The sequence below is a fragment of the Rhododendron vialii genome, chromosome 1a, assembly GCF_030253575.1.
Source record: "Rhododendron vialii isolate Sample 1 chromosome 1a, ASM3025357v1".
NCBI classification, from domain to species: Eukaryota; Viridiplantae; Streptophyta; class Magnoliopsida; order Ericales; family Ericaceae; genus Rhododendron; species Rhododendron vialii.
The window spans coordinates 11,809,941-11,825,407 of record NC_080557.1 but is presented as its reverse complement, the minus strand read 5'-3'; the positions used below and the strand labels follow the sequence as shown (position 1 = coordinate 11,825,407).

The window sequence follows — 15,467 nt, the reverse complement described above, 5'->3', positions numbered from 1 at the left end:
GGCTTCTGCAAAAAGACTAAATGGAGATTCGTCAATGAAACCAACTTCTAAGGCAAAGATACTAAAGATTTTTCATTAGAAAACAAATGCATGAGAGATGTCAAGGTCTTATGGATGAAATGCATAGATTTACCTTCTCAAGCTGGTCTCAATCTTTGGAATATCTAGACTTACCCTAAGACTTTACCACCCAAAGCCAAGAGGAAAAAGAAACCCATACAATCCCAATGGTTTTGTCAGAATCCGAAAATTGCCTATAATAGAGCCCGTTCCAGAAACACAATAAGAACTTATTTTTTATGTAATAAGAAGGCTTGTTCCAAAAAATAAGAAGGTTGTTACTTATTTTGGAAGAATTTATATAGGTACCGACCGGTCGGGGAGGGAAATCGTACCGGCAACCATGCTGGGCCGTCTCCGGCCACCGAACGACCGATCCGAGCCGTCCAAAAATTCTAAAAAAAAAAAATGGGGGGCCCCTTGTGAGAATCAATGGCATCCGAGGTGTGTAGGGTACTTGATCCGAGCACCCCTTTTCCGTGTAGGGTGCTTGATCATATATACATGGAAATGGGTGCTCGGATCAAGCACCCTACACACCTCGGATGCCGTTGATTCCCGCTAAGGCCCCCTCGGTTTTTTTTTTTAAAATTTTTGGACGGCTTGGATCGGCCGTCCGGTGGCCGGAGACGGCCCGGCGCCGCCGCGGTACGATTTCCCTCCGCCGGTGCCCATTATCATAGCAACAGTCTTATTTTTTGTATAAGGCAACTTCAAGCTCAAAAATCATGTGTTTACGTAAATAATTTTCCTACCACTATGGATCTTGTTTGATAGATCTCATTGAGATCTTTAATACGGTGCAAAAAAAATTGAATTTTTTTTTATTTACATTATTTTTGAGTTTGAAAATCTGAAAGGAATTTTTTATTTGGGTTTTGTAGAATGACACTTCTTATTTTTGAATGAGAAGTGGCAAAATAAGTACTTATTTTTTAAGAAGGTCTCCGTAACGGAGTCTTACAATGGTTTTGGGTTGGAAAATTTGTGCAGATGGTTTTGGACTTTTGGAACTATGTTAATGGTTTTGGTGTCGAGTTTGCTGCACTCACCGAATGCAAGGAAACCAATAGATTAGGCACTCGTGCGATGCTGCCACACACAAATACTAATCCTTGATCTAGAATGGACGTGCGGTGCAGTCCAGTCTGTGGGGTCAACCACGGATCATTTTTTTTTTCGACGAACAAGATAATCGCAATTTTCCATGGTCGAAAGCCGTTGATTTTGTGAAGTCCAATGCCAAATTTATTCCCGTAGTTCAAATGGATTCGAGATTGTTAGCCACTTGAATGGAACACATATGTATGAACCACAAATGTGATTACGAATGTGTTCCATTCAAGTAGCTATTGAGATCCGATAAATTTAATTTTTTGCACGGATAAATTACGCACTGGATTTCACAGAATCAACAGCTGCTGGGCCTATGCACTTGGACTGTCACTGGAGGCCGGAGAGAGGCTTCCTCGTTAGACAATAAAGGAAAGAGAAAAGGCAAAACTGAAATTATTTGTTTAGGAATTTGTTTCTCCGATCTCCCGATTATTTAAACCTTCAATAACTGAAATTATATGATATGTTTCCGAGTTCAAAAAGAAAAAAAAAAAATTTCCTTCAGTAACAACTTGAGTTTCGGTTTGGTTTTATATATATATAATGCCGAACCCAAACCTAAACACTTGTTTACATATTTACCCCTACCAGGGGCGGCTGCACATATACGAGGGGTGCGAGTGAACCCCTGGGCTCAGTAAAAAAATGCTTAATTTTTCAATTTCCACAGGCCACCTATAAAGGAACCAAGTTCCAAATTGTGGCTTACATTTTGGCCACTTTTGGACGATAATGCCCTCGAGTTCTGAAACTGGCTCATTGAATTTACTTCTTTGGGGTTTTGGGCGTTATGGTAATTTCGCGCTCAAAAGTGGTGGGCCATAGACACTATTTAGGTTATTTACCAATTACTTTAACGGGTTTTCGGACTTTCGATGTTTTCCGTCTGCGTCCCAATTTTTCTACACTATTTTGTCATGTAGTGGTGTTGGGCCAGGGGGCTTTCCTGTAAATTTACATCACCATTATACTGTGCATGCGGAAATCTCGGCTGGAATTCAGCCGTGTGTCTCCAGGTTCAGCTCCCGTCCAGTGTGGGCTATGGTCCAGTCCAGTCCAGTCCAGTTCGGCATTTGCAGGCTTTTTCTGGGCACAAAACAATGATCAGAACTGTTCATCTTTTAAAACTCGTTGAGAACATCAGCTCCACAAAAAACCATATTGATCGAATAACTTTTGCTATAATTTTGAAATGAATTAAGCTTGAAAAAAAATGTGCACAACACTAAATTACAACTCATTTAGCACATTTACCTTATGTCCAATGCATTTAAAAGTCATATCAAAAGGTATCTGATCAACATAAGTTTTTTCGTGACCAATGTTCTCAATGAGGTCTAAAAATTGAACGGTTCCGATCATCGTTTTAAGCTTAGGAAAGGCCCGCAAATACCGAACTGGACCGGATTGGATCGTAGCCTACACTAGACGGGATTCATCCCCGCCCCACCATCACCTCTGCAACAAACGAACAAACAGACATCTCGGAAATTACGTCTTCTCTCTCTCTCTTGTGAAGTTGAACGAAGTCGACGATGATGGTGCGTAAATATCGATCGATTCGTCTTGCCCCGTCGATCGATCATCTTGCTCCGAATATCTCTCTCTCTCCAGCTTCGGTTTCAGAACTTCACGTTCCTTCGCGTCGCCTGAAAGAAGAGAGACACGGAGAGGAGGAGGAGGAGGAGGAGGAGGAGGAGGAGAGAGAGAGAGAGAGAGAGAGAGAGAGAGAGAGAGAGAGAGAGAGAGAGAGAGAAGGTGGTGTCGGTGGTGGGGGAGGCCGTAAATGGCGATGTAAGGGCAAATAACCGCCACACAAAATCTGCTCCATCTAAAGCCCTCAACTTGCTCACGAGGCCGATGATGATGGATTTGGCACGGTTGTTCGGCTCAATTGACGCCAAGACAGAGGTGAACACCGATCCTTTCGTTATGAAGAGATTTTATTGTTGTTCGAAGTTGTAGACTTTTACATGATTTGGGGCATTTTGAAATTTCAGGAAGTGGATAACCACAATTAAAATAATAGCACTCTAATCCACTTCCAACTCCATCAAAAATTCCAGTAATACTACAATCATTTCGTTTATTTATTGCACCAGTAGCGAAACTTGATTATATTGCTATGAATCATCCCATTTCTTGAAAAGTCCTGGTTTTCATTTAGGGTTTTGTGTTGACATGAAATTAGGGATTTTAATTGTTTGAAATTAGGGTTCCAAGAGGATGTGAATTCTGGTTTTCGTTTTTTAAATTGGGGTTCCAATAACCAAGCTTCGCTTCCCGTATGTAACTCTGTATCAACATTGTAGTTCACATGTAATGTCAGATCTGAGCTCTAAACCATAACATTTGGGTAATTGGTAACTGTTGGTTGAGCTCTTTCTAGCTACCATTTGTGTATGGAATGAAACTATGGCATTCTGCCCGGATTTTGTGAGAATATAAAGGGAAAAAATAAAAAGTTAAGCGGAACAGGACCTTATTAAGGTCTACCCTGTTGAATTGCTTGGGGAAGTCTTACAAACCTAACGGGTTTCGAAGATATGAGCATCTCTAACCCATGCCTTCAAATGGGAGATGTCAAATTTTTTTTAAGGCTTGGGTGATATTTTGCCATTCCATATTTGACATCATGAAACCCTTCCTCTCCAACCCTAACGATGAATTTAAACGCATAACAAAGTTATGATATTGTGGTGGATAGAGGAGTTGTGGGAACTTGCTCTGATACCAATTTGATGCAAATAAATATAGACGAGATATGTAGGAAAATAACACCAGCATAATTAGTAGTAGATTTTCTGTGAGAGTTTAGGTCTAGGTTTAAATAGAATGTGAACCCTAAATTGGTCAACTCCAAACCGGTGTTAAAAATCATGTTGAAAATGTAACTCATTCCTTTCCTTAGGAAACTCTTATATATGTAGCTATTCTTTGAAATTTTATATGATACTGTGTGGCTTGATTTTGATTTCTCATTATTCTTTTTGCATCGAGCAGCTTGCGATGATTTCCAAAAATGACCCACTTACATGCATTGACTGCCAGGTATGTGCTTTTCAAGACCCATTCCCCTTGAGAGAACAGGAAATAGCAAATAGATGCATGACTTTACTGAATTATAACAATAACTTGCTCTAAATTCTACAATTAATTGTATTGTGTAGGACACCTGGTTGTTTTTGCCCGCAAAAGATATATCACACTGTACTTGTTAATGGTTGGAAATTTTGTATATCACATGGGTATCCCCATGAACAGTGAGGTACTTGGGAAGAGCCAACGATGAATCTTTAAGAAGCTCAATCATGCTGGGTCACTCATTAATTAAATGAATCAAGCTTGGACACATACGTTCGAAGTTCATACGCTATTGTTTCAAAGTTCACGCACTATTGTTTAATGAACTTTGCTTGAACAAGTTAGGCTTATGAATAGCTAGCATGGCTTTCACTTTCACATCTTACACACTTAAGGACACTTATGAAGCTTACATGAAAACAAAAATTGTGACGATGGTTTGGGTGCTCATGTGAACTAATGGCATTGCAAAAAAAAAATGATTTGAGTTCATAAATTTTACATGTACTTTATAGCCCATTTAATGTCTCAACTTTGATTCCTCATGCTAAATTGGAATGTTAAATAAGTGTCAGCCTCACAAGCCAAGTGAGGCTTGTGAAGAGCAATAGTCCTCATGATGTTAAGGGAACTTAAGTTGGAGCCTGATGAGCTTCAACTTGACTCGATTTACAATTTTCTGCTTCACTAAAGATCTTCCAAGTGAGAGACAATTGGCAACTCGTGAGTAGAATACCTTGTAATTGGACCCTTGACCAAAGTTCTCATACATAGTCTAAGTAAGGGACGGGACCGTGAAGTCAATTTTTCCTCCAAATCTTCTTTAATTGATAAGATGACGTGTATTGTATAAAGAAAAACATAGAGCTCTTTGATCACATGATGTTTTTATAACTTCCCTATTGAATTAGATGTCTCTGACAAGATAGCAGGTAAACATTCTTGAATTTTTTCCTTTAATGGTAAATTCAGCCATATCCTTTACTATTTATGGACATTCACTAGAAACGGAGAAACTTTGATTATATGTTCTGAACGTGTATGTTTGGAAGTATTATGGACCTAATCAGTTGATAGTTGAAGTTATGAAGAATTTGTTAATATCTTCTTGATTGACTATGATGAACTTTTGATGAATTTGGTAGGAGGGTTCTGCCAAATTGCTCTTAGTATTAGTTTGGACATTAAAATCTTCTTGCTTTTGTAATATTTGTATGATGAAAAAAATTATTTTGACAGTTGGAGACATTCAAGAGACAACTAATGCAGTCGCGAAATGATGATAAGTCTCATCTGTAACATTTTTTCGATCATGGTGGTTGATAACTCTTACACTGAGTTTGTTTTCTACCTTGGTCTTTTATTGACGATGAGTGCTACTAGTGGACATCGCTCACACCTGGTATTTAATGGGTAAGTACACTGCTTGTTTTCATTCTTAAAAGGTGTGTCATTGTTTTGGGGGTGTTCATTGTTGTGTTGAGTTATTGAATAGTCGTTTAATTCTTATTCTTGTGTTTTCTGATGACCTACATAGAGATTTGGTCTTCCAGCATGGAGTCCGCGTGGTAGACAAACAATGGAGAACTAATGTTGAACTCTGATGGGCGTACCAGGTATAAATCAAATCCCTGACTATATGGCATCGGAGCCTTATTGTTTGTTTCAGAGTCATCACCCTGAGATGGAGATATATGTTATTTTGGTACCGTATGGGATCAGAATGTGATTGTTTATTTCAGAGTTATAGCCCTAAGATGGCGATGTGTGTTCTATTGGTTTGCAGATTTTTACCTGTAAATCTAATTGGTTGTGCTTCCTTTGAAAGACTCTCTATGTGGTGAAAGCTTCTTTGTGTACCTCTCTCATCCATGGAGTTGATTGCTAACTTCTTAGGTCAAGACCTACTCTCTTCCACGACCTAATTTGTTATGATACTTACTACATGTTAGAATGAAATTGAAGACAACTTTAGCTGGGTATTTTTTAAGTTCTTGGATTCTAGAATGAATTATACTATAAACATGTCGGGCGGAGGGTTGGCATAGTAATGGTGTGTTACGCCACCTAACTGGATTTAAGATCATAAGATTAGTTGTCTTTCAAAGAGATTATGGTATACATATAGGGATGTCTCTCAAGGATTTTTATTCTATTTCCTACCTTTGTTAGTGATAGCATGTTTTTTAAATTCATTGCAGTTGTGGTAATACTTCTTATGCTATCTTGCGAATACAGGATGTCCCCTACGAAGAAGTGGTATTAATTCTTATTAATACTATTCTTGTATTTGTTATTTGTTGCTTAAAAAATGTAAGGAACTGCCTGATACGGTTAGGCAAGTTTCAAGTGCGCATGGGATTAAAAGTAGTCTTTTGATAACTAGGGAAAGGGTTTAGATTGTTTGACGCAACATTATTTCTTTTTGAAGAAAAAAATCTGGAATTCTTTTGTTCATGGGCATATGAATAAGGCTTGTGACATTTTGTCCTTTGGTGCAGGCAAGGCCGCAAGAATGTTCTATGCGTAGTATGGCTTATTCGAAGGATGCTTGCAACCGTATTCATCCTTCATGTCTGAAGACGAGGGAGCTATTCTTGGAAGACATGGCTCAGAGACTTGGTTTCTACCTTTGATGATGAATGAAGGTGGTTGCGATAGAGATTTGTTCTGTAATTTTGTGTTTTCGGAGATTAGTTTTGTTTTGAGTGTGTATCTTTTTCTGTAACAAGTTTTGTATGGGAAGATAGAAATCAAAACCTTAATCTTTGCTTTTGATTAAAGTGATTGGAATCAAGAGTTGTTTGCTTAGGCTTCTGAGCTGAGTTTTGCCCTTAAACAACATAGTTTTCTTATACCATTAATAAATTTCTAATGACAAATTAAACAAAATTAGAACACATAGCAAAAACTCAAATTTGATGCATTACAATGAGCACGCGATTCGTGCAACGCACGAATAGTGATACTAGTTTACTTGAAAAATTCAAATGAAGCCTTCAAGTTTTTTGAAGTGACCCTCTTGTAGCTCAAAAAACGTTCACTTCATAAAACTTTCAAATGGCTCTCATTTTTTCAAAATAACAATCCACAACTAAAATCCAAGAACTACATAGCCCAATAAAGAAACGAACTTGCTGATTGTCTAGTTACTTACATTGAGAGGAATATGTTTAGTATTGATGACAATAAAGTTCGAGTATTTTGCAACGGTTTCACAATATGAAAACTCATCGAGAGCAATGATATATTGTTGATGTGACACGTATTGTGAGGTTAGCTATTACTGTTTTGGTTCTTTCGCATTGGTGACACGCATGTCATAGACATCTGGTATCTAAATATGATTCCAATTCAACTCTGATTGCATTTCTGTTTGCACTTATCTCTGTAGTCCCATTGAAAAAGAACATCTATAAACCCAACCAATATCCGAATACACACCAATTCAAAATAGACCACCAAAACCTACTGTTTTCACAAACAAAGAGCTTACAAACCACTAGAGACGACAACAACAAAAGGTACATCATGATCCTCAAATATGCAACTAGTAAAACTATTTACAGGTGTCCTTTGCACCACCTCACAAGCTTCTTTAAAGGCGGAAGACGGATAGCGAAATCAAATCCAGCGGTGACAGCTATCAATCCGAGCACTTTCCCAGTTGAGTCAAAAACTGGAGCTCCATGTGAACAACTAGAACAATGCAGGTTGTTAATCTGAATAAATGAACTTCCGTCGGGGTAAGAAAAGTTGAAAAAGGCAGGAGGAATATGTTCTTTCGGCCTCTCAGGACAAACAACATCACCTGCTACAAAACTAAACTCTACCTTGTTAGCATGAATTAAAGCAAATACGGGCATCCCCATTTGTAAAGAACTTGTATCACCGAATTGACAGAACTCATATTGACCAACTCTCCCTGTTCTCAGAATAGCTAAATCTTCCTTAACGGACCTATGCAACACATAAGCCTCCTGAAAGGCATCTTCATCCGATCGCCGTACAGTGACCTCAAAACCACGGGGCACCAAATGTGCGCAGGTCAAAATATATCCCCGGTCATCGATCACCACACCAGCCCCAAAATAAGTCATGAGCCCCTCCTCCTCGTCCTCCTCAACCTTCCCCTCCTCCTCCGGTACCTTAGGTAGCCTAGACCATACAACAACAACAACTTTCTTCATCTTGTTATACAACTGCGAGGAGTTATCCATTTCTTTCCTATAGCTGCACAAACCCAAGAAAACATAACTAATAACTAGATAGATAACACCCAAAACAACAAACATCAACAGGACACATTGACACAAGCACACTCATGAGATAAGATTGAGAAAAGCCATACTCAAGAGTGTGAAATACATGGAAAATAAGCCTTGTAACAAACTAGGGAGGTACACACGGTGAGCAAAACAGTAAAGATCAACTTTTGCAAAAATCAAAATTTTAAGAGAATGAAAAAAAGTAAAAAAAGTTCACGAAGGGTTCCAAAAGCGAGAGATACAAGTTACAAAGCCAAGATAGGCACGTCAAAATGAGATGAGTAGTACTGGTCCTACTGGATCACATTAGCACATTTAGAAACTAGAATTACGGTGGATTTATGGGTTGCTTCTTCCAAATGGGGTCTACTAGGGAGCTATACAAGTAAAAACTTGAAAACACCAGCATATTTTGTTTCTTCTTTCTAATTCTTGTCCTGCAGAATGCAGTTGGCAGATCTCTTGACATAAAATGGACACGACTTCTTTGGCATTCCAAGAGAGGCAAAAAACAAAGCTCGACACTGCGATAGGATGCCCACTTAGATTTTGTAAGTTTGATAGGATCTTTTCTTTGGTCTTTACTAGAAATGCCTATGCAACGCAGAAGAGGAAAATTGAATTGGAAGTACACACTATTTTATTTTAATGTTCTGTAATTTCTTTGAAAAACAATGCTCGACATTGCAATAGGTAGACTATCAAGAAATGTTCTCCTTAAAAGGGGAAGAAGATTAGATTATTGTGTTCTGGTAAGAAACTTTACACCCTCGAGCTCTTAGTATCAATGCCTAACCAAAGAGTTTAAACTTCATTTCTTTCCCCTCATTTTCACATGGATCAAACAGAACTCTAATTGGAACGGAACAAACTATAGAGCGGAATTAGCCAACCGAAAACACAAGCAAAATCAACAGAACACAAAACATAGAGAGAACATCAAACATCGAAAGTGGAGGAACTTGCAAGTTACACTACAAGAAAAATCGCCTTTAATAGCGGTCGAAAAATGCTATTGAAAGGTATAGATAGCGTTTTTTGAATCGCTGTATTAGCCGACGTTATAAAAAGTCTGAGACCTAATATAGCGTTTTTGGGCTGCTGTCTATTTTGTAGTTTTGATAGTGTTTTTGGGCAGCTGTCTAGTGCGTAGTATTTATAGCGTTCTTCGAATGTTGTATGTATGAGACCTAATATAGCGTTTTTGGGCTGCTGTCTATTTTGTAGTTTTGATAGCGTTTTTGGGCCGCTATCTAGTGCGTAGTTTTTATAGCGTTCTTCGAATGCCGTACATTGTGCAGCTTTTTATAGCGTGTTTTGAACGTTGTATGTTTTTAAAGTGAATGAAACACAACTTATAGCAGATTTAGGTTCAGAACACAGTCAAAGTAAAGAACTGTTAGTGCCAAAGCTGTCCAAAGCAAGTGAAACAGATTCAGTGCAGATTCAAGCAACTGAAACAGATTGAATACAGATTCCCATAGTGCAGATTCAAGTAAAGCAAGTTCAACTAAAGCAGGTTCAATTGTTTGGTGGTGCTGGATATGTTCCTATTATTGTGTCACTCCAAAAAAATATTGCCATTGCCTTAAGCCCAAGTTTAGCACCAGTTAACAAGTGACATATATAGCAGCAACAATTATCAGTAACACTTCATCTCAATAGCCAAGCTTTAGGTATATCAGGAAGACTTCATCAGTTTTTCTTTGATTTCTCTCCCTAGTTCACATTCTATGTAATAAAATAAAGACAACCATAACCAACAAATCACACATTCTCGTAAAAAATTCGCTAGTAACTCTACAACATCATTTAACTCAAAATAGATACCACGAAAAAAGTAAAGCCCGAACCTTATATTTCGGTAAGAATGAAAGGCAAAAATTAAATCAAACCTGGTGAGAAGTTTCCAAACTGATTGTTTGCTCCTGCCAGTGCAATATGTCGGAATATGGCTTTGATTCTTCTCCAAATGCACAATGACGAAGCAGATGAATGATGAAGGTTAGGAGATTAGTAAAGAAACAAAAGTTAATGGATAAACTAACAAAAACAGACCATTTATACACTGACATCAATAAGCATATAATATTAACTCAAGTGATTGGGGAAACAACAACCTAGCCATTAAAACACAACCAGTGGACCTCTTCAAACTTTTTCTTTATAGTTGTTTCATAAAACCAAGGGTAGGAGACCATATTATTTAAAATAAATTCTGGTCTATTCTCTACAAACTATGTATATAAAATGAAGATTTATACAAAGTAGAACTTTTAAGCACATAGACCCTAAAAAATAACCTGTAATTTCTAATAAACAATGTAAAATCACAAACCCCCAAAATCAAACCCTAAAAATGCTTAACATTACATATATGTCAGTATATATAAGATAATTGTTTTCAAAGTAGCTGGGTTTGTGCATGTCCGAAAGCTTCTCACTCTAATGTCCGGATTTGTGGCTGGGTTTGCTTAATCATACAGGATCGAAAGCTTCTCACTCTAATTTCGAAGTGGCTAGGCGTGTGCGATGGTTCAATGATCTGCTGGTTGATGGGAGAGAGAGAGAGAGAGAGAGAGAGAGAGAGAGAGAGAGAGAGAGAGAGAGAGAGAGAGAGAGAGAGGAACAAACCTGGTGTGCACGATTGAAGCCCTAGGACACGAGAAATCGATCCATTAACGAGCAAAATCAGTTCGCAATGCTTGAGATATCAAGCTCCAGTTCGAGCGAAGTGATTGGGAGATCTAGCGCCTCTGATTTTGATGGAGCAATTGGAATTTTTTGTGACTTTGGGCGGCAAGTATTGGCGCCTGAAGATTTTCCCGGAACCCTATCTACTTTAATGAAATGCTATAGCGGATCAAAAAAAAGAAATGCTATAATTTTATGAGCAGAGGATCCGAGGGAGCCCATCTATACTATTTTTCTTTTAAATATGCGAAAGTGTTTTTTACTTTTTATTTTTCAAAAACACCCCAAGCAGTTGCAATTAATTCCCACTCAATCTCATGCCTCTTCTCGACGGACGCAATATAAAAAAAAAAACCTTCATGCTGAAATATATGGAAAACCCACGAAACAAAAGTTACAAAACGTCTCAAAGGAGTACCAACTGGGAACAAACCGAAAAAACCAACAACCGTTCATTGTTTGTTTTTTGGGGGGAAGCAACCATTCAATATTCTCTCTCTCTTTGATATCAGAATTGGTCGGATTTGAGCGCGATTTTTGTGCCGTGTTTAGATCCTTGATTTATTTCGCTTCCTGGGTTTTAACGTTTTGTTGAATTTTCTTGTGAATTTTTCCCTGGGTTCCGTGCTTCAATTCGACGTAATCGGTTCTCTAATTCTTGGGTTTGGATGCATTTTCTTTTTGTTTTCCGAGTTTCAATCTTCAGTTGGGGTTTCGTTGATACAGAAATTGGGTACTGCTACTCATGGTTACTTCAGTGGAATATGTGTTCTCTCCCATTCTAGATTGCGAGCGTTTGTATTTGAGAAGAGAAATTGGGGATCTGGGATCCTTTGCGGTGAAAATGGAATGGAGAAAAGCATTTTGTAACGAAATCGCCTGTAGAAAATATCGGTTTCCCAAAGGATCCTGAAGAGCGCTCCGGGTTACCAAACCGGCACCATTTTTCCGAAGGAGGCATCAGGTTTCCTCGCAAAATTCGGTATCTATATTACTTTTTAAAACCTTCCATCATTTTCTTGATTGAAACACTTGTTGAGAATAGATAAATTGCTTCCCTGATATCACAAAATTTTGTGTGCCTTTGTGAACACCCATAATCCCCCATTTCTATTTGCATTTCACATGTTCAATGAAGTGTGCGAGAGACGTGTGGATGGATAGCCCATTTTGCTACCTTCGGAACGATTAATTGATTTCATAAGTGGATCAATCGTTGGTTAATATCTCATCAACATATATAGTGTATAATTTTGGTGTAGCAGACAATGCTTGGTAAATGTTTGATAAACTTTTTACATTACATAGTGGCACTAAGTTGAGTCCCCATACTTATCCTCAACGTTTTATTGTATTTAAGTGGAAAAGTAATTTGTCCTGTCCTATACATGTTCACGTGTATTCCTGGCGTGCTCGGTATTCCTGGCATGTCTTGCATGGATACCGGCGGCGACTTAGGTGTGTGAGAGCTTCATAAACACGATTTCTGTTAGATATGCATACTGTTTCTTGTCTTAGTAGAGTAGCATATATATATAAATGGCTGCTGATTTTGCCACTCCCTTATTTGTTAACGCCACTCCCATGCACGTGGTATTTTCTTGTTATTGTTCATTGTTATTATGCCCGCTTTCTTGTATCTTTTGAATGGAAATGAAGCAGATAAAGGAGATGGGATAAAATGGGTCTTTGTCAGTTGAACTGGTTCTTTTTCTCTCTCTCAATGTCCAAATCATTATCTCTCTCATTTTAAGAAATGATTTGCACCTTAAGTTCTTGACACATAGCTTTCTTTTTCATTGTAGATGTATATTCTCTTTGGTCATGTGTTGATACATGATAGCTAAGAAGCACAGACACTTCAAAGAAGGTGACGTGTGGATGTCCTATATGCGTTTGACACCAACATTTCTTGAGCAGTCCTGGACACCTGTCGATACTTTGATTTTCTTGTCCATAACTAGAAATAAAACTCTTCCTAGATGCTTACTGATATGTAATTACCAAAGTTTGGAATTTGGCATATCAGACTATAATAATGCAAAAGAACAAGAAGATTTTGAGGGTTTTCGGGGAAGACCTATGTGAGCACCTTTTGATAATATTGGTAGTTCTGGATGGTTATTGCAGGTTATGCAGAGGAGCCTAAATGTCAGGGCAAATAGGAGCATAAATTCCATAATCTAATGTTGAAAAAGCCCGACAGGTGAGAAGTTCTTTGATCGGATACATAGTCGAATGCGCCGGCATTCTAACTATTGTCCCCATTACAGTTTAAGCAAGAAACCATGTATTAGGATTTAGAATTTCTCCAAGAGTGGTGGAAGCAATAGGTGTCTTTCTAAGACTCCATTTTCACTATTTTTTATTTATACTTTTTCATGCCTTTTTTTGATTTTGATGGTTGTTTCTATACTTTTTTTCCTTGATCGGTTATCATCACAATGAGTTAGCTAACTACTTGAGGCTTAGGTATTAATGGTTGTACATCTTCATGTGATTAGTCATCGTATTATTCTGAGATGGATCTGTACTAGAAATGGAAAAAATGTATGAGGATAAAAGAGAAGTTGAAAAAGAGAGGAGATGCATGATTCGAGACATTTGTGTAATGAGATTGTTAGAGATAGGAAGTTGTAGGCAAAGACAAATTAATGACGAGAAAAAAAAAGTAATGATTTGGCTCATTTTCCAGTTCCAATATTGGAATTGAAAAGAGAGACTGAAAAGATAGATGAAGAAGAGTGAATAATGATTGGCGCTGATAAATTATGGGTGTTTGTAAGATCTTGTTACGTGGACAATGTGTTTGTTGTTGATGTATAGAGTACTCTCTTGTAGAAAACACGAAATGAACAATTCAAATTTTATGTCAATTACTAACGATTTAGAAGTTTTTTTCATTTGTTTGGAAATATAAATATGGCTGAGCATTGTGGTCATCATTGTGGAACTTTTGGAAACATACTACTATCAAAGTGCCGTAGTTTTATCTTTGAAATGTTGAAATTTGCATTTATGCATGTCTAACATAAGACCTTTGTGAAGTGCACAAGTACTACAAATTTCATGAGAAAAACTCCATTTGACAAACTCCAAGGGGTCAAGTTTTGGTGTATGTTTTATATCCTTTTTAAGCTTCGTATACAATTTTGCTACGTTTTAGTTTTTGGATTGTGGTTTGGATGAAGAAACCTGAAGGCGAATCAGAAATTGGAAAGTCGGGATTCATTGAAATATTTGGTGTCTTTTTATTTCAGTTGGTATGTGTTTTTCCCTCCAACAATGTTGCATGGTGTTTTTCTCTCCCTTGAACAACAATGGATTTCAATTTACTGAATTGCATTTTGCATTTATGCTATGGAACTGTCAAATGCATTTATGCTATGGAACACTATTTCCCCTCACACGTTGACGCAACATGAATAAAGCTCTCTCTCTCTAAAGCTTATTAACTCACGTTGGACTTACATTCCGCAATATGCAAACAATAAGTTAATCGAGAAAATGTTTCCACTTGATTTTCCCTTCACGACGACAAAATACCACGGGCAACGCACGTGCAATTCCACTAGTATTTGTTAAAAACGCTAGTATAACTTAATGTTAAAAGCCCATATTTGTTGTAGTGTTACAGAACAAAAACACAAAATCCAGGTACATAACGGGCCATTTAAAACTAAATCGAAAATCCTAAAATGGTTACTGCATACTTTCGGTGGTGGTGAGTAAATTACCTGCGGCAATCGTAACGGTGCAGGAGCGGTGGAGTTCGCAGATCTCAACGGAAGGAGAGACGGTGAGAAGAGAAGCCGCGACGCTGAAACGAACCAGAGAGTGAGAAGAGGGCGTTTTCTAGCTCTGTCCTCGCATGGTTTTGGAGTTTCGGAGTTGCGTTGATGGTTTTGCTGTTGAGTTTGAACGCTGCTACACACATACGTTTTTGTGCACAGATTTTATTGTGGGGGTCACCACGGGTCTCACACAAACAATTCGAGACATTTATTAAATTTAAAATACATTTTCGATGGTATCTGCTAAAAATCATTTCAATCCGATTATTATAGATATTCGATCCAATCAACTAAATTTATATTTATATTTCAGGATAATGTAAAAGTTTAATGATTGGATTGATTATCTTTAGATATCAGATTGAGCTGATCTTTGGCGTGTGTTCTTGAAAAATGATTTAAATTTAATGAACGATTCGGATTGTTTGTGTGAGACCCGTGGTGAGTCCCA

At 37.8% G+C, this 15,467-nt stretch overlaps 2 protein-coding genes and 1 long non-coding RNA gene across 9 annotated transcripts in view; 2 read left to right on the top strand and 1 right to left on the bottom strand.

The window, feature by feature from the left end:
• LOC131302014 (protein SODIUM POTASSIUM ROOT DEFECTIVE 2-like) overlaps nt 1–15,467 on the top strand; it is a 90,867-nt gene that overhangs the window by 68,370 nt on the left and 7,030 nt on the right. The gene's annotated exons all lie outside the window — the stretch shown is intronic.
• Nucleotides 4,028–6,157, top strand: LOC131302025 (uncharacterized). 4 transcript variants are annotated; one of them, XR_009191565.1, is made up of 3 exons: nt 4,028–4,066; nt 4,180–4,227; nt 5,500–6,157. It is a non-coding gene; the product is annotated as an uncharacterized LOC131302025 (long non-coding RNA). The 4 variants fall into 4 exon arrangements; XR_009191560.1 differs by lacking the exon at nt 4,028–4,066 and having other exon boundaries at nt 4,073–4,227; nt 5,500–5,673; nt 5,798–6,157; XR_009191569.1 differs by lacking the exon at nt 4,180–4,227 and having other exon boundaries at nt 4,039–4,066.
• Nucleotides 7,597–15,115, bottom strand: LOC131301998 (uncharacterized). 4 transcript variants are annotated; one of them, XM_058328552.1, is made up of 3 exons: nt 11,163–11,432; nt 10,424–10,491; nt 7,597–8,493 (listed from the first exon to the last, which is right to left on the bottom strand). In XM_058328552.1, the coding sequence occupies exon 3, from the start codon at nt 8,478–8,480 to the stop codon at nt 7,824–7,826; it is 657 nt and encodes a 218-aa protein (XP_058184535.1). In that variant the 5' UTR covers nt 8,481–8,493; nt 10,424–10,491; nt 11,163–11,432; the 3' UTR covers nt 7,597–7,823. The 4 variants fall into 4 exon arrangements, with proteins under 4 accessions (XP_058184535.1, XP_058184539.1, XP_058184533.1 ...); XM_058328556.1 differs by having other exon boundaries at nt 10,382–10,491; nt 11,163–11,359; XM_058328550.1 differs by lacking the exons at nt 10,424–10,491; nt 11,163–11,432 and adding an exon at nt 14,960–15,115.

Excerpts from the sequence above, each read along its gene's own strand:
- LOC131301998 (XM_058328550.1), bottom strand. The coding sequence starts at position 8,480 with ATGGATAACTCCTCGCAGTTGTATAACAAGATGAAGAAAGTTGTTGTT.